At 37.8% G+C, this 24,427-nt stretch overlaps 5 protein-coding genes across 8 annotated transcripts; 3 read left to right on the top strand and 2 right to left on the bottom strand.

The window, feature by feature from the left end:
- Positions 1-1,818: 1,818 nt before the first annotated feature.
- STN8 (Protein kinase superfamily protein) lies at positions 1,819-4,302 on the bottom strand. Its single transcript, XM_008246498.3, has 5 exons — positions 3,686-4,302; positions 3,405-3,578; positions 2,854-3,258; positions 2,265-2,628; positions 1,819-2,155 (listed from the first exon to the last, which is right to left on the bottom strand). The coding sequence occupies exons 1-4, from the start codon at positions 4,265-4,267 to the stop codon at positions 2,281-2,283; spliced, it is 1,509 nt and encodes a 502-aa protein (XP_008244720.2). The 5' UTR covers positions 4,268-4,302; the 3' UTR covers positions 1,819-2,155; positions 2,265-2,280.
- Positions 4,303-4,751: 449 nt separating this feature from the next.
- On the bottom strand, positions 4,752-8,858 carry LOC103342850 (serine/threonine-protein kinase AtPK2/AtPK19-like). 2 transcript variants are annotated; one of them, XM_016792507.2, is made up of 7 exons: positions 8,702-8,858; positions 6,816-7,778; positions 6,512-6,594; positions 6,302-6,422; positions 6,037-6,213; positions 5,432-5,536; positions 4,752-5,291 (listed from the first exon to the last, which is right to left on the bottom strand). In XM_016792507.2, the coding sequence occupies exons 2-7, from the start codon at positions 7,494-7,496 to the stop codon at positions 4,989-4,991; spliced, it is 1,470 nt and encodes a 489-aa protein (XP_016647993.2). In that variant the 5' UTR covers positions 7,497-7,778; positions 8,702-8,858; the 3' UTR covers positions 4,752-4,988. The 2 variants fall into 2 exon arrangements, with proteins under 2 accessions (XP_016647993.2, XP_008244728.2); XM_008246506.3 differs by having other exon boundaries at positions 6,037-6,210.
- Positions 8,859-9,771: 913 nt separating this feature from the next.
- Positions 9,772-12,399, top strand: LOC103342860 (uncharacterized). Its single transcript, XM_089055376.1, is given in 10 exon segments — positions 9,772-9,900; positions 9,902-9,952; positions 9,954-10,025; positions 10,240-10,644; positions 10,776-10,856; positions 10,955-11,029; positions 11,331-11,375; positions 11,458-11,547; positions 11,723-11,824; positions 12,077-12,399. Coding segments are annotated over 10 exon segments (1,209 nt in total). The 5' UTR covers positions 9,772-9,789; the 3' UTR covers positions 12,254-12,399.
- Positions 12,400-12,980: 581 nt separating this feature from the next.
- On the top strand, positions 12,981-14,110 carry LOC103342868 (myelin transcription factor). The gene is given in 4 exon segments (XM_008246528.2): positions 12,981-13,395; positions 13,397-13,543; positions 13,635-13,709; positions 13,839-14,110. Coding segments are annotated over 4 exon segments (600 nt in total). The 5' UTR covers positions 12,981-13,125; the 3' UTR covers positions 13,947-14,110.
- Positions 14,111-15,781: 1,671 nt separating this feature from the next.
- Positions 15,782-23,772, top strand: LOC103342876 (phospholipid-transporting ATPase 1-like). 3 transcript variants are annotated; one of them, XM_008246547.3, is made up of 10 exons: positions 15,782-16,393; positions 16,650-16,772; positions 16,907-18,877; positions 19,502-19,835; positions 20,035-20,827; positions 21,022-21,145; positions 21,354-21,573; positions 21,914-22,372; positions 22,474-22,780; positions 23,319-23,772. In XM_008246547.3, the coding sequence occupies exons 3-9, from the start codon at positions 17,140-17,142 to the stop codon at positions 22,673-22,675; spliced, it is 3,870 nt and encodes a 1,289-aa protein (XP_008244769.2). In that variant the 5' UTR covers positions 15,782-16,393; positions 16,650-16,772; positions 16,907-17,139; the 3' UTR covers positions 22,676-22,780; positions 23,319-23,772. The 3 variants fall into 3 exon arrangements, with proteins under 3 accessions (XP_008244769.2, XP_008244761.2, XP_088911417.1); XM_008246539.3 differs by having other exon boundaries at positions 19,496-19,835; XM_089055291.1 differs by lacking the exon at positions 16,650-16,772 and having other exon boundaries at positions 19,496-19,835.
- Positions 23,773-24,427: the final 655 nt, after the last annotated feature.

Raw genomic sequence — 24,427 nt, 5'->3', positions numbered from 1 at the left:
GTTTAATTTGATGTTGGTCAAAATGCTAAAATAAAATTTGAAATCGATGAAAACTTGGTTTTTGTGAAGGCTTTTGAGCCTTTGAACATAAAATAAAATCTCAAACTTTTCAGTGTGACTCGGAGACAGTCTCTGCATTGCTCGAGTGTCTTCTCAGGAAAAAAAAAGGAAGAAGAAAGCAAACATGAGGCCAAAATGCTTTGTTGCAAAACATCCGACCCAAAGCTAGGAGGAGTTCATCCTCCCTATCAAGCCACACTCATGGCCTTCATCCTTCGTGTTCGTACACTCATGTCCCTCGTGTCTTTTCTCACTCGAGTATCACGGCACACTTATGTCTTCCCTCCCTCTATTCTCTCACTCTTTTTTTTGGGTGTCAAGCAAATTGTATATTACTCCCAAAAAAAAGTGAGGCTCGTTGTTTGGTCCGTAATAAGTTGGCCAATTCGCCCAACTGAGAATAGCTTTTGAACCAATTTATAGCTAGCTAGGAACAATACCAGCAACTGATATCAACAACAAACCACCTCTAAAGCTATAATTGTCACTACACAAATGTGCAAACTGATAACAAGCGATTACCATAAACTGATATCTACAAGAACCCACCTCTAAAGCTCCCCACCACTGTCAGCATCACTGTCAGCCTCTTCTTCTTCAAACTCCTTTGTAGCATCACTGACAGCCGGCTTACAAAAAGGCTCTCCAATAGCAATAGTGGAATAGGGATTCTCTCCAATTGAAACTTTCATGTACATATCAATGACCTGAAATGGGAGAAACATAAGAGACAAACAGAGAGAAACCAACTATTTTAAGTACATAAAATGGAGAGAAAGGTTCCATGCATTTTCGAGTTGTATTTCCTAGTTTGCTATTGTCTTTTTCGATGTTTCCAGCTCACGTCCCTTTCCCTTAGAAAAGCCCTCAGCACTAGAGCATCAAGAATTTCCTCACTTTCCTTAGGAGAAGCACGAATTTCCTCAAGAGAGGCGTATAGCACACCTAAGGAAAGCAATGCGGCATCGTGAGAGTTAGACAAGATATCAAACTCATTACATTAGAAATAAAAATTTACATAAAAATTTACAAACAAATTAATAGAAAAATGTACAGGAAATGTACCTCGGGAGAGTCGAGAGAAGGGGGATATAGATTTTTCAAATCAAGTAAGGCATTAGTTGGTGTTGATGGTTCCTAAAATTTGCGATGTTTGAGTTAGAATTTTAGCAAGGAAGAAAGAAAATAAAAGAACCGAAAACCTAGAACCCCAACCTTTTTCTCCAACCCTACCACCTGAAGCCCACCAACCCAAATCCATCCAAAAAAGTGACCTACGACCAACAGAACCCATGGGGACCCACAGGACCCACCAGAAGCCAACGCGGACCCACCTGGACTAGACCCCATACCGACGCAGACTAACCCATACGCTCAAAGACAAGAAAGAAACGCAAGAGGATATACCTTTTCCATTGTTGCAGAGTCTTCGATTCTCTCTTCCCTTCAGGTTTTTGGATTCTCTTCTCTTCTGATTGTTGCATTTTCTCATCTACAAGTGTTTTTCGATTTTCTCTGAACGCTACAGGATACGACTGGTAAAGTCGGTAAAAGTAATATTATTTTTTTCATTTGTCCACGTGTCGTGTTGTCATTGGGTTATTAATTAGTTGCCGGATTGATAATGGGGCAATTGGTTAGGATTGGGCGGGAAAGGCTAATATTGATCAGGTGCTAAATATGTTGAAAGCTCGTACAAACTGAAATTTGTGTCAACTCAAAATAGTCTGTAGAAATGGACTTACAAGATTTGTAAAATTTGTGAACTTGTTGTGAACCAATGTTGATCACAAAAGAAATGATTTTGTTACTTGCTCGTAGCATAAATGAGCTTCCCTCTTTTTTTTTATATACAAGAGATTAATAGTAATGATTAACAAAGTGGGATCGAACCTCCCCTGCTATAAATTAATATTATCGGCAACGAAAAACATTTATAAAATTGTAATCTCTTGTATTGCATCCACAGTCCACTGGCCTGTTAACTTGGAACGGAAGCAAACCCCCAAGGTCACCAGGTGCAAAAATGGCAACAACCATGAACCCAGCGCAGGCAAGGGCTTGCATGTTTGTGAGTCTCTCCATTCTTGTGATGCTGTAACAAAAAAGAAAAGGGAAAGAAAAAGTTAACGATATTTGACAAGTTACTTGAGCAAAATCTTCTCTATGCTTGGACAACGAAACAAACTTTATTATATACTCACATCTTGAAGCAGCACACTATTTGGTAAAACTTAATTTTGAAAGAACTGCAGCTGCCTGGTCAGCAGCTAACAAGAAGTAAGGATGCCTCAGAGCAGCTGCCGCTGATAAGCGCCCCCTTCTAAGGGAACCTCTCTCTGACACAAGCTTTGTGGCCAGATCCCACCCTCTACCCGAATCGAGATCAAGAAGTGACAAGTCAGGCCTCAACCGAGTATAGTCCCTCCATTTATTCAAGTCATACTTAACTGTTTTTATTTCTGAATTGAAATTCTTTAACCCTGCTGAAGACCTTAAGGATGGTACTGCCATTTGCAATAGTATAATTCCAACAGAGTACATATCAAAGAGGTCGGGACTGTTCAGCTGCAACAATAATTTCAAAGTCTGATTCATCTAGTAAACAGATTTTGCATGCTTTAAAACAAGAATTCATGCATAAGAGTACCCCCAAGAATTCATACAGATTTACTAACTGAAATTGAATGCAGATCCAACAGTCACTATATTGCTATATCCATATACCTCCAGTAAAGCAGCGGAATTTTTATATGCTTGACATCGCATATAAAAGGGTTGAAACTGTATTACCTGCCAAAGAATTGGAGAAAGAAATGCAGCAATGGGCTCTGGAGGGGGAACTGGCGTTTCCTCTGGGAGCACATATAGTTCAGGAGGACAAAAGTCAGGATCTAGCAGGGTACGGTCTGGTACATAGTTCTTTCCAATCCTGAGGTCCGTGGCTGCCCCAAAGTCTATGAGCTTGATTTGTCCCCTTCTTGTCACTACTAAGTTTGCTGGCTTTACGTCCCGGTGAACAATGCCCGTGTCATGGATTTTCTTGAGCGAAGTAATAATTTGACGCATTATTTGCTTGATGATCAATGCACTGCGTTTGACAGAGTCAACATCTTGCAAGACACGTCCGAACATGACAGACTCCAAGTTAAAAGGGAATTTCCTATCTTTCATGTAATCGGCAAGAGTTTGGTTTCCCTGTCACATGAACATCCCGACAATTAGTGTGATGAAGGCGTCAAAGGCACATATAATTATACCATTGAGTTCTTGAACACCATATATAACATAAACGTGGGAAGCTTTAGATTTTTGAATGAGTGATCCTAAAATGGTTTTAGTACCTCGAATTTCCAAACAAGCCACTTTCCACCCTTCGTAAATTGAGAACTTGTTTTATCAGCAACAAAACTTCCCAGGAACGCAGCACATGTTTCAGGTGCTGCTCTAGACAACCTGTAATTGAACCACTCCTCGAATTCGCCAAATTCTTCAGCCCCTTGAACTCCAATCTTCACCTGCATATTTCCATAACTAAAAGATCATATTAATCTCTCTACACATCACAGAAACATTGATAAACAAGTAAAGGGTCAATCAAAATGCACGAAATCTACAGTGCTACCTTCTTGAGGATGACCTTCTCCTTGAACCTCTCATCCAACTGTGGAGCTCTGCCCTTCCCTCTCTTCTGCACCGTCTCTTCAACATTCACATTCTTTGGAACAACCGCACCAGAATAAACAACACCAAAAGACCCTTCTCCCAACTTGTCCCCAATCAAAAAATCAGTACTCTTCAACCTTCTCCTTCCAATCAAACTATCCAAAACCAATTGCAGAGGAGCAAGAAGGTATGCATCAATGGCACCTATGAGAATACCTGGTCTTGCAGTTAAGTATATCCATGTAATCCCAGCAAAAATCAGGAAACCCCACTTCTGTGTTTCTGAGAGTTCCTCTGTAGCTGTTTGAAACTGCATGTAACCATATTGAAAAGGAGGAAATTGGTCCAAATGGAGAGTCGTCTTCAAAACATTTCCAGGGATATTGTCACCAAAGAATGCATTGCACCTTTGAGGGTGGCTTTTGAATTGGGTTGTGATGAAGCAAAGATGGTCAGAATAAGTGGGTTTTAAAGGAGAGAAGCATGTAGGCTTAGGATTGTGTTTAAGTGTTGTTAGACTTGGAGAGGGCAGATAAGCCATGGTTATGGAGGTTATGTTGTGAACGATGAACTTTTTGTTTTGTGGAAGAACCAGCTGAAGTGTCAGCAAAGGCTGGCATTTTGACACGCGTCCCTTGCTTTATCCACATGTGAAATTTCCCTTCCCCAAATGCACTTTCCTAAGTTTTTAAATGGAATTTATTATTTGAGTAATGCTACACTTACCATATTATTATCCTACATTTTTATACTATGATGTGGCATGTCCATATCATATGTCATATTAATTAAATTAATGAAGTGTATTTTAATAAAGAAAATTAGAAAAATAAAACTAGTATTTTACATGATGTAGTATATACACATCAACCGCCACATCATGTGGTATAAAATTGTGGTATAAAAAATGTGGTAAGACTAATATTATTCTTATTATTTATACCTTAGGGAACGAAGATAAATTTAAAATGTGAATTGGCAAGAGGGCATTACATAAGGGAAATTTACCAAAATTTGTCACAAACTTAAATTAAAATGTGGATATATTAATACTCATTTATTTCAGCAAAAAACATACAAGCTTCAGAGTTCAGCAAATGTGTCTGCAATGGTTTTAAGATTGTGTAGTCTCAAGAGAAGACTGCTAAGATAAACCTCCCTCACTTGGCTACTGCTTTTTTCAAGCAACTTACAAAGTTTCATCATTAAGAATGCTAGAAGGAAAACAGAGCTCGAAAACTTGCATCTTGGGGCAACACGTGCTAGTACATGGGGCTATTCTTCTGAAGAAAATAGGCCGCAGGCCTAACATAACTGAAGCCGGTGAAGGGGTTTCCAGCAGCATTCGGGCTAGCAGCTGGAGAATCCACAACTGACATGTCAGTCCAGCACTTATCGAAATTGGCAATGCACTGCTTCCCAGAAACTTGAGGACGAAAGCTTGGTTGGATTTCCCGAGCATCTAATCTTTTCCAATTTATTGGCTTAAACCATTTGTGGCGCTTGATTTCCTCACACCCCAAAGGCCCACTACCAAGGCGGTGGCTTGCATCCTTCTGTAGGAGCTGAAAACATAACCAAGTTAAGTGAGTTCTCTCATAGTTAACTAAAAACATGAACTGAGGAAGGCTCGAAACCGACACTCAGGATCAACATTGCCTATTTCCTACAACCCAAGATAAAAACAAGCACAAAGATTATATACCCCTTTCAACAGAGAATGTGCTTCACTGGACAGAAAGGATGGCAACTTGATCTTTTCCTTAACTATCTTCTGCTGAATTTTCTCCCTGTTCCCAGTAAAAGGAGGCTGCAGAAGCAAGAGCAAAGAAAAATGTTTCACGTTACATGATATAAATAAATGTTCCAACTTCTAGGGTCCTTAAACACTATGGACAAAATTCTCTTTAAATGCATGTCTGTGTGTGTGTCACCTAATCAAAAGACAGATAATACTTTTATTTATTTATTTCTCTTTCCTCTTTTGAAAAGACGAAATATATATATATATATATATATATTACTGAAGAAGAAGAAGAAGAAGATGTCCAACACAAAAAGCGCATACAAAATATATTACAACAGCATAAAAAGAACACTCGGATCACCTCCTAACAATATTAAATTCAATAAACACCGGCTTTCCAATATGCTAATTTTAATATCTACATGTATTATATGCATATAATGATTGTTGACTGCACATTCAGTTAGAATTTGACTTAACCATCAAGAAATTCTTGCTCTCAATCACATCTGTATATTTATATATCATCTCAATCTATACGAACAAAATGAATAAATCCAAACCTTTCCAGTTAGCATCTCAAACAATAGGACTCCCACACTCCACCAGTCTGCAGCCTTATTGTGGCCCTTTCCAAGAACTATTTCGGGTGGCATGTATTCTACAGTTCCACACATAGAATTAGATCTTGTATTCTCTTCAAGTTGCTTCGCAAGACCAAAATCAGTCAACATGGCCTGCTTAATAAATCAGTGATCATGATGTCAGTTACAATTCATTGGGAGCAAATTATAGAACAATACTCAATAGAGGGAGGTGGAGAGGTACATGGCCATCTGTGTCCAATAGGATATTTTCAGGTTTAAGATCCCTATGCATTATTCCATTTGCATGGAGGTGAGAAACCGCAGAAACAATCTCAGCAGCATATATTCGAGCCAGCTCCTCTCTGGAAAGGAGAAAAACTTAAGTATTAAGTGTCTAAATCTTTGAGCTCAGAAAATAACACAAAATATTGGAAGTTGAAACCAAAGGTACCTGAATAGACCGTGGTGATAGAGCTGAAAGAAAAGGTGACCACCATTAACAAAATCTAGCACGAGATATAGTCTATATTTGGTCTGCATAACAAAATAAATTAAGTTAGTACTCTAGCCATCATCAAGAAAGTCACCAAATCAGCACATTGAGTTGAAATATATTGCTCCACAGTATCTTTGAAGATATAGTTCCAAATGCATAAGACATTTTTTGGGGACAGGGATGCTCATAATCCTAAAAAATGAAAGCCACACCAGAAAATGAAAATTGGAATTAACTTCCAGGGTCAGGCAGGAATTACCTGAAATGAGTATCTAAGCTGGATAATGAATGGATGATCAATTTTTGTTAGAATATTCCTCTCAGCTTTCATGTATTCAGCATGATTCTTCTCCATGATCTTGTCCTTCCGCATGACCTTCATTGCATAAATTTCTGATGTCCCTTTCTTCCTCACCTGGTATACTTTTGCAAATGCACCCTGCCCAACAACCTTCAAAACCTCAAAATCTTCAATGCCCACACTCTCTATCTTCATGGAGATTTCCTCATCATTTTCAAGAGTCTTTTCAGTGACACCATCATCAATTAAAGGTTCTTGAAATTCTTTGATGGTATCTCCATTGACACACTCTACCAGTTCCACTGAATCTTCCGTGTCACTTATTGTCAGTTTGCTGAGCTTCAATGATTGGCTTACAAACGATGAGGGACCAACCAAAGAATGTGATCGGTTATGAATTACCACTGGATTATCATAAATAAGCTCAGTGGCATCTTCGATGGCAGCAGAATTAGCCGAATCACCATAATTCACTTCTACAGAGGCCTGAACTGGTAGAGGGCCAAAAACATCATCAAAATCAAGCTCCACATGATCTGAAACTACAGCATCCATTGTATCCATAGGAAAAAGCAACTTTGTCTGAATTGCTTTGCACATGCGGGCCTTGGTCAAGCCAGGTAGCTGAGAGGAAACCATTTTTCAAGTATGGAGCAGGGATGCTAACTTCAGACAGACACTTGAATTGATCCCTGCTATGGATTTATCTACCCAAAAGTCTCAAAGGCCAGTGCTCCAGAAGGACTCCTGTCAATTGCCTTAACCAATAGGAAACTCACGAATGCAAAAGGAGTTCCTTGGAATTTTGGCAATAAACAGAACAAAATCCAGATGAAGAATGGGTTGTTTCTGTTTCCCGATTTACAGGAAAACACGGATACTTCAGTAGTTCTTGAATTCATGAAGATTAAGCTATCAGATCTGAGTTCAAGACCAAATACAAGGATTAGTTAGTGCTGTGAGACCAAAAAAAACCACGGAAACAAATATGCTTCTCTATTATGATATCACGATCTTCACAACAAAATTTAAGTAAAAGAAACAAACTGAAATAGAGACATTCATAGAAAAGAATCCAAAAGTCAACTATGATATTAATTTAACCTGTGTTATTATGTAAATGAGGTGAAGCAGAACTCTTTCACTGGTAACGAGTTTGAACATGTAAAGCCAAGTATAAATTTGAGTGAAAGTCCATTGGTTAAGACTTGGGATCACTTCATTGGGAAAGTTCAATTTTTCTGCAAAACTTTTTGAAAATTCCTATATTATCCTAAGAATATCCCTTTACTTAATTGTTCTTTCCCTCCATAACCCAAATTTTGATTTGGGAAGAGTTTGGGGAATCACAAAAACTTAACTTGATTGGAGGAAAAGTTTAGGGAGGATTCGAGATGCCCTTTTATCAGAACAAAAGCTAAAGCGTAAAAAAAATACATAAGACGAACAAATACTAATGCGCAAAGCAAAACACATTACAGTAAAAAAGCATAATTGGAGATCCTACAAAGCCCAAAATTGTGAAACGGAGATAGGAGAAGGCCAAGCTTTTAGATTTCAGGCGAAGGTTGTATAGCCCGCCATAGTCAGGACAAAACGAAAGCAATTCATCTTAACTATGACTAGATCTCAAAACAGACCAGCAGCAATTCGTTGATTTCGGTGTAATGATATAAACACAAAGTAATGCAAAGAACGAAACTTTAGATCTAAAACCAGGCTGTTCAGGCTAAAAACTAGACTTTCTATTATTTTTCCTACCGTTTCTCGGTAACCAAACAGAAACGGAACTCCAATTATGACAAAATAACATGGAGAGAAGATTAGGAGGAGAGATTGCTTACCTGGGAAGGGTGCAGACGGAGCGGAGGGACAAAGCGGAAGAGGAAAAATGGATTTTTGGAACGTCTCTTTTTCACGAATCCTCAAGCGTAGGGGTCGCTTCGCCGCTTATATTTACCAGCCAATTCTTTTGGTTCTCCGAATGTTGACGCTGACACGTGGTGCGACATTATTGGACAATGGACGAGTTGCCAATTTGCATATGATCCTACTTTTTAAAGGTACGTGAACCTAATTGGGAATATGCTTTTCCCGGATTGGTTTGTACTTTGGTCTTTGCACGCCAACTTTGCCAATGCGTCTCCGATTGGTTTTCATTTTATTTATTTATTTTATTTAGAAAAAACTTATTTTGTTACCTTATTATATAGAAATAGATAGATTATATTCTTATTCATATGTATAAACAATTTTAATAATGTATTTAAAGATTAAAGAATAAAATGATAACTACAAATAGCATCCTATCTACATCCAACAAATCCTATCATCTTTCCTTTTTAATCATTAAAATAATAATAACAACCTCTCATTTTTTCAAGCTAGGTGTGATGCATCTTTATGTTTTAACCTTATGTGAATTAGAGCATTTTCAAGGGAGACATCAACGCAAAATGTTAAATTTGAATTTGATGGCTTATGTGGCAATTTGACGGTTTTGGAAAATTTTTAAAATGTCTATTATATTTTAAAAGCAAACATTGATGCATAAAGAAAAGATGTAAATGATAGTGGAGCCTTTAACCTTCATATTATATTTTAAAAGCAAACGGTGCTCATATAATGAAGAAAAAAAATTATTGTAATCATAAAATCACTTCCAAAAAGGAGTCTTCTTGACAAATGAGGCCTAATTAGTTGAATTATATGTCTAATTGAATTGAAACCTAATCCTAATTTGATTCCAAAATTTATTTATTTATTGCAAAAGTAATTTATAATTAATTTTCCTTTTGTTTGTAACAACACTACTTTTGAACTCATGTCTTAAAAAACACAACAAACGACTTGTCGTTTACTTACAGCTACAAACGACTTCGTCTTCAATCAACAACTAATTCCGTTAGTTGTCGAGTATTTTGAGTAAACCATGTGCGACTGTCTTCCCTCCAGCCCCCTATCCTTTACTGTCACAAAATTTCGACAATTAGGGTTTTGCAGAACCAATCAGACAAACCAAAAGACCCCAGAGTTAATTAAAGCTACCACATCCTTACTTTTACATCCCAAATTGTTTGAATTTTATTATAAGCTAAAACAACATCAAATTTCACAAATTTAGACATAACATGTCTTAGAAATGGTAGGTCTTTGGTCCTCTGCAGAATTATATGAGAATTGAAACCTAATCCTAATTTGATTCCAAAATTTATTTATTTATTTATTTATTTTTTGCGAATTTATAATTAAGAATAGTTTTGAACCCTCACAACAAACGAGGATTTTGTCTTCAATCAACAACTAATTCCGGTGACAGACTTGAATATTTTGCGCTGTCTTCCCTCCAATTAGTCACAAAATTTCGACAATTAGTTCAAACCAATCAGGAGAAAATCCTTACTTTTACATCCCAAATTGGGAAAACCTTTTCGACCTCGAAGCAAAACCAAGCGATGCGGCAAAGAAAAATGGGATTGATCCCAGTAAGGAAGGTAATGCTTCATTGGGTTCAGATTTTCTGCAATCGGAGGGTGGTCTTGGGGATGAGAAGCAAAGTACAAAGACTGATGAGAGCTTAGAAAATGAGAATTGGGTTCGAATGGAGGGTGCAGATGGTGATGGGCTGGAAAATGAGGAGGGGTTGAAGCACATTGATGGAAAAGTTGGGCTAAGAAAAGGGAGACAGGTGATGAGGAGGTCCAATATTCTTGCAAAGCAAGTGATCAGCATCCGAAGTGCTCTCAGCTTGGGATTTGTTTCACAGCTTTGGGTCAACACCAACTCTGTAAGTAATAAACTATCAATTATCATATTGTTTGATAAAAAGTCGTTAACTTGATCAAGTTGTTGCCAATTTGTGAGGGAAAAAAAAATTTGCTTGCTTTAATAAGTTAAACTTATAAATTCTTTCTTCAGTGGATGGTAATGTTTGTAGAAGTGAAGCGAAACTTGCTTTCTGGGGAATCTGAACGTTTTCTCCTCGACGATATTACTCAGGTACATTTTGCTTGACACTTGTGTATATTTCTTGATTGTATTTATAAGTACATTATCCTCCTACATATAAAAGGTGTTCAATTTGTGATTGTTTGCAGGTTGGTGATGTTGTGCTTGTGGAGGACGAGAGTGTGGTTGAGAATGAATTTAAAATTGCTGGACTGGAAACATTGGTGTGTTCATTCGTCTCTTATATATAGCCAAACTGTATTTGCTTGCTTATAAGATTTTTATTGTCCCTTGGTTTAGGGTACTCATCGCTGTGTCCGGTTTCTGCATGTGTTGATTTTTAGCTTCTGATTTAAGTAAATGTGGTGGGTTAGTTTGTTTTACTACATGCTAAATGTTTAGGACAATATCCTAATTACCCTTCCCAAGAGGGCCAAGGCTCTGCTTATGCTCACTGGTTCTTGGTGTATTTTGTTCTATAACTTTTAGTATCCACATTTTACTATTAAGTTGTGATTTTGCTAGGTAGGATACCAAGTTGTAACACCGGGTCGACGAACTATGGGAAAGGTGAGTCTCTTTAATATTCCAGCTTCTTGTACCCATTGACCTACGTTTTTAACTTCTAACTTGTTTCATGATGCATTTCTAGGTTCGAGGATACAGTTTTAACATCAATTCAGGGGCTGTGGAATCACTTGAGCTTGATTCATTTGGGATTTCCATTATCCCATCAAGTTTGGTAGGTGTAGAGGAAATAGTGCACATCAGTGCTGCAAAGGCTGAATATTTGAAAATTCCTTCCATTTTAATTAGAAGGACTTGCATGTCAAGGGATTTTTCTGATATATTCTGTGTTTTTCGAACAACATTCTACTTGCACAAATTCTAATTCCATCAGCTTTCTACAATTTCAGGTGAGTACTTATGCTTTGTTTGTTGAAGATGTGCTGGAAGTTGTATCTGATGCTGTCATTGTGCATGAAGCTGCAGCTTCACGCATACACAGGCTGACCAAGGTACTCTCTTTTTCTTCACTATAAAACCAGTCCACTAGTCATGATTTGGAGTTTGCTTTATTTTTCTGCCTGATTAGCACCTTGGATTGCGTTTTAGCATCATTGGCTGTTGTCTCAAACTGATAAAACGCTTTCTATCTTCACTAGACTAAGGTGCTTGAAATTATTAAGAGGGTATCAAAAATAATGCATGCAAGCAACAGAAGTTTACACTGGGAATCATGTGACCATTTCTGGTTATCTGTAAAACAGGGTTTCTTGGACAGCCAAAATGTTGCGACTTCCATCGATGAGCTTGACGAATATTCCGATTTCGAAAGACCTGCACGATCGGACAAGCATACAAGAAGAAGCTTTGGCAACCAGAAGTTCAATTCCAGGAAAAGCAAGACCAATGATGATTGGGACCTCCCAATGGATTACTTCTAATCCTGGCGGTTTTGTTACCTTATTGTAGATAATATACATAAGATTGGCCTAGGTTTCACCATTGTAATGCATTCATATGTAAAATATAAGCTTGAAAATTGGGTGAATAGATTCCAACATAAATGTCATGTTGCTTAAATTGTCCATATTTTAAGAGTGGTGATTTCTCCACTCATTTTTCTCCTATTTTATCCACTTATACTACTTTTTTATAACTAAAAAAGAAGTGTAAGTGGATAAAATATAAGTGGAGAAATCATTGCCCTATTTTAATCCAACCTACAAATACTCGTTTTGATCTCAATTCTCAAGTAATTCCTTGGAACAAGAAAAGGATATTCAACTTTATCAGCAGAACAGATTGAAGGCAGTGTACTAGTCAAACGCACCGTTTGACTCTTGAAATCCGTGACATGGATGGAGAAGAAAACCTTAATTAGAGCAAACTGCTCTCTCTGTTTAAAATTACATTACCCTCCATATTACCTGTTCAAAATTACCGTCTTTATCCTTCACCGTCCATCCAAACGAAGCTTCAAATGTTGTGTTTGCGTCCCCATAATTTCTCGTCGTTTCCCGATAGGATAGGATGTATCTAATGAGGGGGGCCCTACCCATGAGCGTGTCGGACGTATTGATTGGCACGCAATCATTTCCTGAAAATAATAATAAAGAATTAAATAAACGCAGTTGGAATCTGAAGCTTATTTATAAATAAACCTGTAAGCAAAATTGTAGCCGTTAGCACTTTGCGCCTCTCCACTTTCAAATTCAAACAGCTCTCTCTCTCAACTCCCTCTTCTTTATCTCTAGCAGATAACAACTCAATTGCTGCCGAGCATCTTTCAGAGAGAGAGAGAGAGAGTAAAGAAATGCAAGCGCTACAATCTCCCTTCACCGGAGACCAGCTTCTCCTGCCAAAAAGCGGCAGGAAGCCTCTCCAGCCGAGGAACACTCCGGTGAACTCCAATCTTACAAAACTCAAGCCGGTGCAGAAATGGATAGGCGTTGACGATGATTCGAACAAGGAGAACCGTCCGATCTACGCGACTCCGACGAAGATGCTCGAGCCGATCGACGCGTCCCTGGCGGAGGAGCTGAGCGCAATCAGGAAGAAGATGGAGAGGCTGAGATTGGACAGGGGAGAGAACGGAGAAGATGCTCAAGGAAAGAGATTTGGTGATGGAGATGCAGATGAAGGAGCTCGAGAGCAGAGGCCAGATTCAGAAGATACTTGAGATCGAGCTTGATAGGATTTACAGGCTGAACCAGCTCCATACTCGATCAATTGTAAGCTCCGATTGCATATACTTCATATGAATTTCTTTTTCTTTTTTTGTTTCATTTGTATGGATTTATTAATTTGAGTCTTTTGGAACAGAGAGTGTCTCCGATTCGATCGCTGAGAGAGAAGGAGCAACAAAAGAAGGCCACTGAAATTGAATCGACACCGCAGGTAAATCACATTTCCAATATTTCCTTCATCAGATTTGAAGTCGTGGTTTTGAAATTGACTGAAAGATGTGTTGGTTTCTTTTAATTATAACATTAATTAATTAATTATTATTACTATTTTGTTGATCAGGAAGTGACAGATGAAGATATGGAAGAATCGGTGGATGAAAACACACCACAGAAGCTGAGTTCTGCTTCGTCCAATTCCGAAATCGTTACAGAGAAGACTGACAAGTGATACTTCTATAAAGTTCTGCTTTATGGATTTTTTTTTTCCTTTTATTTTGAATTTTGCCCCAAAGTCTTGGGGTGGCATTTGAAGAATTTTGAGAAAGAGAATAATATCATATATAATACCTCATTATGTTTGAAATGCTTAAATCGCAGTTCATTGTTCAGATATTTTAGACTTTCCGAGTTTGACAAAAAAGCCTAGCCATATGCTTTAGCTCCACATATTGTTCAAAGAAAATTAGTTCTACAATGCGCATAATGAATTCATTGCGCTCCAAATACCAAATGTTGCATGTTTGTGACACTAACCTATGCTTAATTAAAACAAATTTATAAATAAACCATAACATATTTAAACGATCCACATAGTAAGTCCCATTTTGGGTGTTTTAGTGAAACGATCCACATAGCATTGGTGTAGCCAATTAAGGCCCATAAGGGTCACTTCCCTTCTAAACATTTTGAAAACTTTATATTTATCCATGTTATCTAAGTTGTTTTTTGACCAAAAAAATCTAAGTTGTTTTATGGCTGTACTTATTGTTGACCTTTCTTGCAAATGTAAATTGTCTATAATAAACATGAATATCATCTATATTTGTTCTCATGTTTTCATATGTCATTTATATGTGTATGCCATGGATTTTATTTGATTTTCTCATTTTATCTAAAATAAACTTTTGATACTCTTTCATTATTTTTAGGTTGCTAGAATTTTGGGTTATATTTACTAAGATATTAAATTTGTGATATTGAAATTTAATCATTATAATGAATTTTGAAATATATTTTCCTATAAAAATTAAGTTTATTGTAATTATAAAGCTATTTGAAGTTGAACCTCCTTGATAAAATTCATGACTCTACCAACTGCCCACGAGCACTCGAGCTCTCACATTATTAACATAAGGGTGAAGGGGGTGAAAAAGGACTCCTCAATAATCGTAAAGGACATTGGTTGTTTTGTTAGGCAAAAGTGCATTATTGATTTGTTAAATAGGCCAATAGGAACAACTTTGTAAGGGTATTATGGGAAGACGATATATTTTTGCTTCAAAACGACAGGAGCAAGAGCAACATCATTATGTTGGAGGAACCTCTATCGTCTTGAGATTTGAAGGTTCATGAATATGTAGTACACAAGTGAGTCGGTGACTGACATAAGAGGGAATCTGTGTGCTTCAACAAAATTCCATGTACGCAGTTATATCTATAGCGCAATTTGAACCACATGATCTGATCTATTATTACCTTGAATCAACTTATCTACGGTTGCTAATCCAATTAGGCTTTACATGTGATTATGTTCAACGGTTAGGGGTAGTTTTGGAAACAAAATACAAACCGTGAGTATGATTTGTTATTGCATAATCCTCAAAGTCTGAGTGATCCGAGTTAAGTTGATTTGTCTTTACAAAATTCAAAGAGGTTTAAGAGGTGTTGTACCAAAAATTAAGAAAATATAAATATACCCTAAGAGGTTCATGAAACGAACATTTAAATTGGTTTAGTGAGCCAATATAATATAATTACGTATCATATCTAATGAATTTACAATATATAATTATACGTAATTATATATATACGTAACAATTTATAATACGTAATTATACTGTAAAATATTTTTGCAGCTTATAGAGATTTTATATAACACGGAATATCTGACTCATTAAATTCACATCCAAATATGATGCGACTCATAAATTTACAGGGTATAGTTTCTAAAAAAGAAATAATAAATTGGGGTATAGTTTCAAATCAAGTGAGCAACATTTTACGATAATGCCCCTGGTGTAATTATCCCCTATTAATATTAGAAGATAAGAAAGAAAAATTAACGGGGACGTTGGCTGGCAAAAAGCTCAGGTACAGATTGACAAGACGAGGAAGAGTTCGTCAGTAGTGACCAGGCAAAAGCAAGGCCCCAAGATTCATGCTTTACCGCTCATCTCTCTCTCTCTCTTATTCTTTCTTTGTCCTCCGCCTGCGATTTTCTCGGCCTTTTCGTGCCGCCCACCTACCAGCCCCTTCCCTCCAATTCGACACGTAACAATATTCTCTTTCCCTCCCTCCTTCCTTCTCTTCCTCCTCCCAATTTTCCTAACAAAACTGAATTAATCGCCTAAATCTCGTTTTTCTTCATCGAACCCTAAGTTTTTTCTTCTTATTTTTTTCCCCAATTGCATGAACCAATCAAACACGCTTCCAAACATTCCTGATCTGGTTCATGAAAATTTCTTAAATCGAACAATAAGAAAAAACTCAGGGTGAGATCATTTTTTATTTATGCTCATTCAATTCCCGATCTGTTTGTCACAGTGTGCCTACCTGCCAATTGCCATTGTGACATTTCGCATTCAGTGCATTGAAGGACATCTCAAAATCTGCTCTGTTTTCGTTTCACCAATACCGAGACGATAAAGCTCCCCTTGTCTCTATTCGGATTCAGAGGTCTGTTGTTTTTTGGATTTTTTTTATTATAAAAAAATTGTTTATTTTCCTGTTTTCGTTTTTCTATTTTCACGTCTGAGGATTTACGGAATTCCTAGCACATTCTGGTGTATATGATTTCTGAATCGTTTCTAGGAATTTCAATTATTTGGGTTTTGATTTTGGCCGATAATGGGATTAGGGTTAGGAAGGACAGGGCAGGACAGTGATTCAGACTGGTCATTAACCGTATTTTCTTGTCTTTGTTCGTTTTTAGCGTTGGCATTACTTGCTTGGTGATCCGTGGAAGTCCGTTGTTATTTGGAACTTGGATCGAAGTTGAGCTGTTGGGTATCTGTGGGGTCTCCCCTCGCTTCTCCCTCTCTCCCATTAAGGGGAGGTCTGTTTCTGATCTAGTCCTTTTGAGTGTACATAAAAATTGTCTTCTTTTGGTTCACATCTGTATATTTCTGAGATCAATGTGGGTTCTGGGTGGTATTACTGAGCTACATTGTCGTTATTTCCCTTATGCAGGAGCTTCAATTTCACATTGCATTGTGTGGAATGTGAATACATTGGAAACCCACCATCAATTTTGGGATTAGAGGGATTCTAGATTCTGGGTTTTTGATTAAGTAGTGGTGTTTGCCTGAAGCTGCATTTGGGAGATGGGAATTTTGGTTTGATTGACAGTATTTGTTCATGGTGGTTAGAAGTGGGGTGAAGTGTATACATAATTCTCCAATGACCCCATTGGAGAATTATATATGACTTCTGGGCAGCCATTGCTATCCTTATCTGATTCTTCATCAGCACCAGTGATTCACTCCTCTTCTCTCACTAAGAACCTTGCCCGTCTCTGCTCCAATGCTTCCTTTTCTTCTTCCAGTCTTGACAACAATGACGATGCTCAAAGTGATCTATTTGAAGTAAAGGACAACGCTGTCGTTTCTGGTTGCTCTGAGAAACCCTTGGAAAATTTCAGTACTCCTGCAGCAGCAACGCAGTTTCATCCAGCCGGGTCTCAGTTATTTCCGCGGTTTCCGTTGGAAAACCCCACGCGGGATAGAACACGCCTGGTGTCGTGGGGTGCCATGGAACTGCATAATGCCAATACAAATTCAGGAACTCTTGAAATCTCCCAGGCTCCATCCAGGGTTCAGGAAAAGTTGTGTCAGAGGATCCGCCACAAAAGTGTGCAGTTTGATGATAACCTGCTACATGATGACAATCCAAGGTTAATCTATATTAATGATCCGAAGAGGACAAATGACAAATATGAGTTCACTGGGAACGAGATTCGAACTAGCAAGTACACCATCATTACCTTCTTGCCCAAGAATCTTTTCATTCAGTTTCACCGGGTTGCGTATTTGTATTTTCTAGCTATTGCTGCTCTGAACCAGCTTCCACCTCTAGCAGTCTTTGGAAGAACAGTGTCTCTTTTTCCCCTTCTGTTTGTGCTCTGTGTCACAGCTATCAAAGATGGCTATGAAGATTGGCGCAGGCATAGATCAGACAGGAATGAGAATAACCGGGAGGCTCTAGTGTTTCAATCTGGCCAATTTCAACCAAAGAAATGGAAACATATTCAAGTGGGTGAGGTTCTGAAGATTTGTGCTGATGACACAATTCCTTGTGACGTGGTCTTGTTAGGGACAAGTGACCCTAGTGGAATTGCCTATATTCAAACGATGAATTTGGATGGTGAGTCGAACTTGAAAACAAGGTATGCTCGGCAGGAAACAACTTCAGCAGTATCTGAAGGGTGTACATTTTCGGGGCTCATCAGATGTGAACAACCTAATCGGAATATCTATGAGTTCACGGCCAATATGGAGTTTAATGGGCATAAATTTCCGCTAAGCCAATCAAACATAGTTTTGCGTGGTTGCCAGTTGAAGAACACCAACTGGATAATTGGTGTTGTGGTATATGCTGGACAGGAAACAAAGGCAATGCTGAATAGTGCAGCTTCTCCTTCCAAGAGAAGCAAACTGGAAAGCTACATGAACAGGGAAACCTTTTGGCTGTCAATTTTCCTATTTATTATGTGTGCAGTTGTGGCCACTGGCATGGGCCTGTGGCTCATACACCATAAACATCAGATTGATACCTTGGCTTATTACAGGAAAAGATACTACTTATCTGGGAGGGATAATGGAAAAACCTTTAGATTCTATGGAATTCCTATGGAGATTTTTTTTTCCTTTTTGAGTTCTATCATAGTGTTTCAGATAATGATACCAATCTCTCTGTATATTACTATGGAATTGGTTCGTTTGGGCCAGTCATATTTCATGATTGAAGATAGGCATATGTTTGACAGTAGCTCTGGCTCAAGGTTCCAGTGCAGGTCCTTGAATATAAATGAGGATTTGGGTCAAATACGATATATATTTTCAGACAAAACAGGGACACTTACTGAAAACAAAATGGAATTCAGAAGAGCAAGCATATTTGGGAGGAATTTTGGGACCACTTTGCAGGAAGAGAATGATGCAGGTATAACATGGCACTCTAAATTTTTCCCTCTATCTCTCTCTCTCTCTCTCTCCCTTTCCTTTGGGGCTTACCTCGTTAGTAGTAGAGATCATGTTGTAGAGATCATGTTGTAGTTCTTGCATAACAAATTGTGTAATGTTACGTTGGTTCTATAAGTATGTCATTTGTGTGACATTTTTTTCATTGCAATTATTTATTTGTATCGCTTGCTGAGTAGTTAGGGATCTTTTTTGGTTTTTCTAGTTAAAATATGAGGAGGAAAGGTTAGAGAGCATATAAAAATAAAAATAAAAACTAACAGTTTTTATTTTAAAAATCATGATATGTTTTCTTCCAGCTTTCTCTTATCATCCCTTCTCTGCTGCATCTCTCTCTCCCCTCTCCTTGTTTAGTTATAAAAACCAAAAAACATAAAAAAGAAAAAACATTACAGAATATGCTCTTAATTTATGTTAGTGTTTGAAACATTGTTTTCTTTTTAAAACTGTTATTTTGAGGAAAAGCTGTTTCAAATTGCTCTGAATGGTCTGCTTGCAGGATATAGATGATACTTTCATAAAGCATATCCAAATCTACCTTTTAAACAATTATCCCTCTCATTTTATGAATCTTTGGCAGGAGTAGGTTTAGGTAGAAAGAGATGGAAGCTTAAAAGCGAAATTGCTGTAGATCATGAGCTCATGGAGTTTTTGCACAAAGACTTAAGTGGAGATGACAGGATTGCTGCACATGAGTTTTTCCTTACATTGGCTGCTTGTAATACTGTGGTTCCGATTGTCAGTAATGGTACATCTTCCATTTCTGCAAAAAGTGAATTAGATGATGTAGAAGCTATTGACTATCAGGGGGAATCTCCAGATGAGCAAGCACTAGTTTCTGCAGCCTCTGCTTATGGATATACGCTTTTTGAGCGCACATCTGGGCATATTGTTATTGACGTCAATGGTGAGAAACTAAGGTAGAAAGTTACTCACTTCTACTCCTATTTTCTTTTTTGTCCTTTCTTCGTTCAATTAGCTGTCCATTCTTTTTCATAATTATTACATGGGGTTGTATGTTTGAATCATGTTAGTGACAACTTGTGTTGTGTATGAGTGTGCTTTAACAAACTTCTGTGCTATTTTTTAATTTTAAATTTATTTGTATGTGGAATCTAGGTTGGATGTATTGGGTCTGCATGAGTTTGATAGCGTGCGGAAACGGATGTCTGTTGTTATCAGATTTCCGAACAATGCTGTAAAGGTGTTGGTGAAAGGTGCCGATACTACTATGTTCAGCACTTTAACAAGTGACTCTGAAAGGGATGATGATGTGAAGCATTCAACTCAGAGCCATCTGAGTGAGTATTCCTCACAAGGTTTACGTACTCTTGTAGTTGCTGCCAGGGATCTTACAGATGAAGAACTTCAGCAGTGGCAATGCATGTATGAAGATGCAAGTACCTCGTTGACTGATCGATCCTTGAAGTTACGTCAAACGGCAGCTACCATAGAATGCAACTTAAAGCTGCTGGGGGCGACTGCAATTGAGGATAAGCTACAAGATGGTGTGCCAGAAGCTATTGAGTCCCTCAGGCAAGCAGGAATCAAGGTCTGGGTTCTGACTGGAGATAAGCAAGAGACTGCCATTTCGATTGGTCTATCATGCAAACTCTTGACAGCAGATATGCAACAAATTATCATAAATGGAAATTCTGAGGATGAGTGCAGAAATCTTTTGACTGATTCTATGCTAAAATATGGTGTGACATCATCCAATACAAGAGATCAGAGTTTCAAATTGAAAAAGAATGCTGAAAATGGCTATCTTGAGATACCTGGGAATGCAAAGACATCCAGTGTGCCTCAATGGAATGCAGGGAAGGAAGAAGAAACGATAATTGCACCATTAGCACTCATAATAGATGGGAACAGTTTGGTGTACATTTTGGAGAAGGATTTGGAGTCAGAGGCAAGCCTCTCTTTCCATCTATTGAACTATTAGCATGCAGTTTGATATGTCTTTTGCATTGCTGCATTTGTTTATAAGTGGCTGATAGCTTGCTTTTGATCTAAAGTGTTTTTATAGCTGCACACATTTTATTGTTGAATTCAATTCGCATTATGCTGAGGATTTACATGCTAATTTCAATTTTTCATCCACAGCTTTTCGACCTTGCCACTTCCTGTAGTGTTGTGTTATGCTGTCGTGTTGCACCTTTGCAGAAAGCTGGAATTGTTGATCTAATTAAGACCCGTACTGATGATATGACACTGGCTATAGGTGATGGTAAGTTATCCATTCATAGGTCTCTAGTGGTTTGTCTGACTGGGAGGGAGTGGGATCCATATTGGTATTGTTCTGTTTTCTCATGCAATTCATATTCTTGAGTTTACTGGTTTCTTATGTTACATGCCAACTGTGGTCCTAAACTATGCTTTATTTGGTGTGAAGTTCCTTTCTTTTGTTCTTCCCCTGATCACTGACATTTCTTTAGGGGCAAATGATGTTTCAATGATTCAAATGGCGGATGTTGGAGTTGGAATTTGTGGTCAGGAGGGTCGTCAAGCTGTGATGGCATCAGACTTTGCTATGGGACAGTTTCGGTTTTTGAAACGATTACTTCTGGTCCATGGACACTGGAATTATCAGCGTGTTGGCTATATGGTTCTGTACAACTTCTACCGCAATGCAGTTTTTGTAATGATGCTATTTTGGTATGCATGTTTATCTGGTTATTTGGTTTATTCTTGTGGAAGCTTGCTGCTTGTGTGTCATCTTATTTCATCCATATGTAATCTTATATAGTTGAACATTTGTGTGACCAAATCTTCCCAAGTTTAGTTCAATAGCAAAGCACTCCTTGAAGGTCAAAGTCTAACATAAGTTCTCACAGTTTAATCCAAGAAAGATCATCCATTGTGCATCCAAGTCATTAGTACATTATGTATTGCACATCCAAACATCTTTTGAGCCAAAGGATCATTTTCTCTTTGAATTACAATATTGAAACTTGTTATGATTCTGATTGTTTTATGCTTTCCTGTTTATCTGTAGGTATATATTATCAACAGCTTTTTCAACAACTTCTGCGTTAACAGATTGGAGTAGTGTTTTCTATTCTGTAATTTATACTTCTCTACCTACCATTGTGGTTGGTATACTGGACAAAGATCTGAGCCACAGGACACTGTTACAATATCCGAAACTCTATGGTGCGGGCCATAGACATGAGGCATACAATTTACATCTCTTCTGGATCACAATGCTTGACACGCTATGGCAGAGTCTTGTTCTATTCTATGTACCCCTCTTCACCTATAAGGATAGCTCAATCGATATATGGAGCATGGGCAGTTTGTGGACAATAGCCGTTGTTGTCCTTGTGAATGTACATTTGGCTATGGACATTCATCGTTGGGTATTTATCACTCATATTGCAGTATGGGGATCAATAGTTATCACATATGCCTGTATGGTGGTATTGGATTCCATACCTGTTTTTCCTAATTACTGGTTAGATTCGTTGACTTCTACTGTTCCCTTTCTGTTTTGAACTTAGAAATGATTTATTATGTTGAGCTGATTTTTCTTTTCACCTTTTCTTTTTGGGGCAGGACTATATACCATATGGCAAAGTCTCCCACATATTGGATCGCCATTTTGCTTATAACAGTTGTAGCGTTGCTCCCTCGTTTTGTATTGAAAGTTGTGCATCAAATTTTTTGGCCTTCAGATATCCAGATAGCTAGAGAAGCGGAGATATTAAGTAGACAACATAAACATTTGAGCTCAAAGCAAGATGAAGGTTCAAGTTGACATGTATATTACCGGCTTTCAGAAAAAATTTCATTCTGAGATGGGTTCCCTTTTGTTTGTCCATTGTATGGGTTTCCGGTGGAACACAGCTACAAAATTTAAAAGGTGAGCTTTTTCTTTTGTATACAGAATATTTTGCGAGCTAAACAAGTAGAGATAATAATTTAGGTTTCATTTTGTTTGATAGTGGTTGCCTTTTTGGGGGGAGGGTCAGAGCTAGTGATTATCACTGGAAAAAATTAGTGTAGATATTAGGAATCTTTCATGGATGATATCACACAGTTGGAAGCTAATCACCTCATTTGGTTTTTGGTTTCAATTTGGTCTGTAGTACAAATGTCAATAATTATACAGTAGTCTATATTTCATTATTTCCTTCTTGGGAGGAAATCGAGTGTAAGTAATTGCACTTGGTGAAGCCATATTATGATCAGTGACGTAATCTCTCTGTCCAAATGACTGAACATTGTGTTTTATAACAACTTTGTTGTCATACATGTAAAATCTGAATCATAACGTCACGTTGGGTTTAGTGAATAGATTTAGCATTTGAATTATGCCTGCTCTGTAACTAACATTTGCTATTTCTTAAGTTGTGAGTTTCTGCTCGACCCTACTTGATGTTTCTTGCCTCATTTCTCAGAGGAGTTGCACTAGTCGACTACACATGAAACAGAATGTTGGTATTTGACAACGAAGTGGAGTAGCCCGTTAAAGGATAAGAAGAGGGGAAGGTCACTCGGTTACCAGAAACTCATTTGATAACTCTAGTCGGGAAGGAAAATCAGGTGGAAGAAAAAGAAAGAAGAAAGCCCAGAGTTGAGGAATCTCAAGCAGTTTGTTTGAGTCTTTTAGGTGCTGGGCATCGACAATAGCCAAAATGAGAGGGTTATGTTCATAGCTTTGTCATACGATGTGGTAGTCCATAGAGAGTGGAAGCATAAAGGAGAGAGATTGCGAGGGAGGAAAAAAAGAAGAAAAGGACAGAAACACCAGAGTATATAATAGATTTATGTAGAGAGATCAGGTCTGCAAGTTTTTTTTTAACAGCTTACATATAAAATGATAAAAGAAAATTACATGTTCTTCATCTTTCCTATCGTTGAGTTTCTTTTCCTAGCCACAACGCCATCTAGCCTGTTTTGCCAGGACTTGAAATTATTAACTAGTATTGGTCAAACAGTCAAATTGTGCCAACCATTTACACTTTGAACTTCAATTTCAAATTTGTTGATGGTGCTTCCCGGAAAGAATAATCTACCCCAATTCCCATTGGACCTAACCACGAACCCTAAAGCTGAGTTTGTATAAAATATTCCTCATCAAATTTGCAGAGTAATCTAATCATGTCATCTCTGCATGGACCAATATTTGGCATGATATCAACATCATCCAATACCATAAGATCAAGTGGCCTAAAACTACTCGTTCCTCGTCGTTGACATGATTAATTTATTAATAACACTTTTATTTTCGCGTTAGTTTTATGACCTTACTTCCAGTGTGAACGTTAATTCTTGGGGTGTCCAAAATTTTCAACAAGAAACGTGCCTCACATTTGCATTCTGCAAGTCGGTCCAATTTTCTAGTCCGTACAAGACAGAATTTCTTGCTTCAGATTCAAGGGTCATGAGACACTGTTAATATCAAACACTCTAAGGGTAGTTGGGGTTACTATTTACAGTCTTACTGCACAGCTAAATTCAATGGAAAATTTTACTTGAAATTCAATTCAGCATGCTTTCTTTTCTT

Source organism: Prunus mume, linkage group LG1, assembly GCF_029339155.1.
Source record: "Prunus mume cultivar Tortuosa linkage group LG1, ASM2933915v1, whole genome shotgun sequence".
NCBI lineage: Eukaryota > Viridiplantae > Streptophyta > Magnoliopsida > Rosales > Rosaceae > Prunus > Prunus mume.
This window is presented reverse-complemented; position numbering and strand designations above follow the sequence as displayed.

Excerpts from the sequence above, each read along its gene's own strand:
- STN8 (XM_008246498.3), bottom strand. The coding sequence starts at position 4,267 with ATGGCTTATCTGCCCTCTCCAAGTCTAACAACACTTAAACACAATCCT. Across the intron at positions 3,579-3,685 it reads AGAAGGTCATCCTCAAGAAG|GTGAAGATTGGAGTTCAAGG; the intron begins GTAGCACTGTAG and ends GGAAATATGCAG. Across the intron at positions 3,259-3,404 it reads GGCTTGTTTGGAAATTCGAG|GGAAACCAAACTCTTGCCGA; the intron begins GTACTAAAACCA and ends TTCATGTGACAG.
- LOC103342850 (XM_016792507.2), bottom strand. The coding sequence starts at position 7,496 with ATGGTTTCCTCTCAGCTACCTGGCTTGACCAAGGCCCGCATGTGCAAA. Across the intron at positions 6,595-6,815 it reads AGCTTAGATACTCATTTCAG|ACCAAATATAGACTATATCT; the intron begins GTAATTCCTGCC and ends TTTGTTATGCAG. Across the intron at positions 6,214-6,301 it reads TATTGGACACAGATGGCCAT|CAGGCCATGTTGACTGATTT; the intron begins GTACCTCTCCAC and ends TGATTTATTAAG.
- LOC103342876 (XM_089055291.1), top strand. The coding sequence starts at position 17,140 with ATGACTTCTGGGCAGCCATTGCTATCCTTATCTGATTCTTCATCAGCA. Across the intron at positions 20,828-21,021 it reads AGAAGGATTTGGAGTCAGAG|CTTTTCGACCTTGCCACTTC; the intron begins GCAAGCCTCTCT and ends TTTCATCCACAG. Across the intron at positions 21,146-21,353 it reads GACACTGGCTATAGGTGATG|GGGCAAATGATGTTTCAATG; the intron begins GTAAGTTATCCA and ends ACATTTCTTTAG.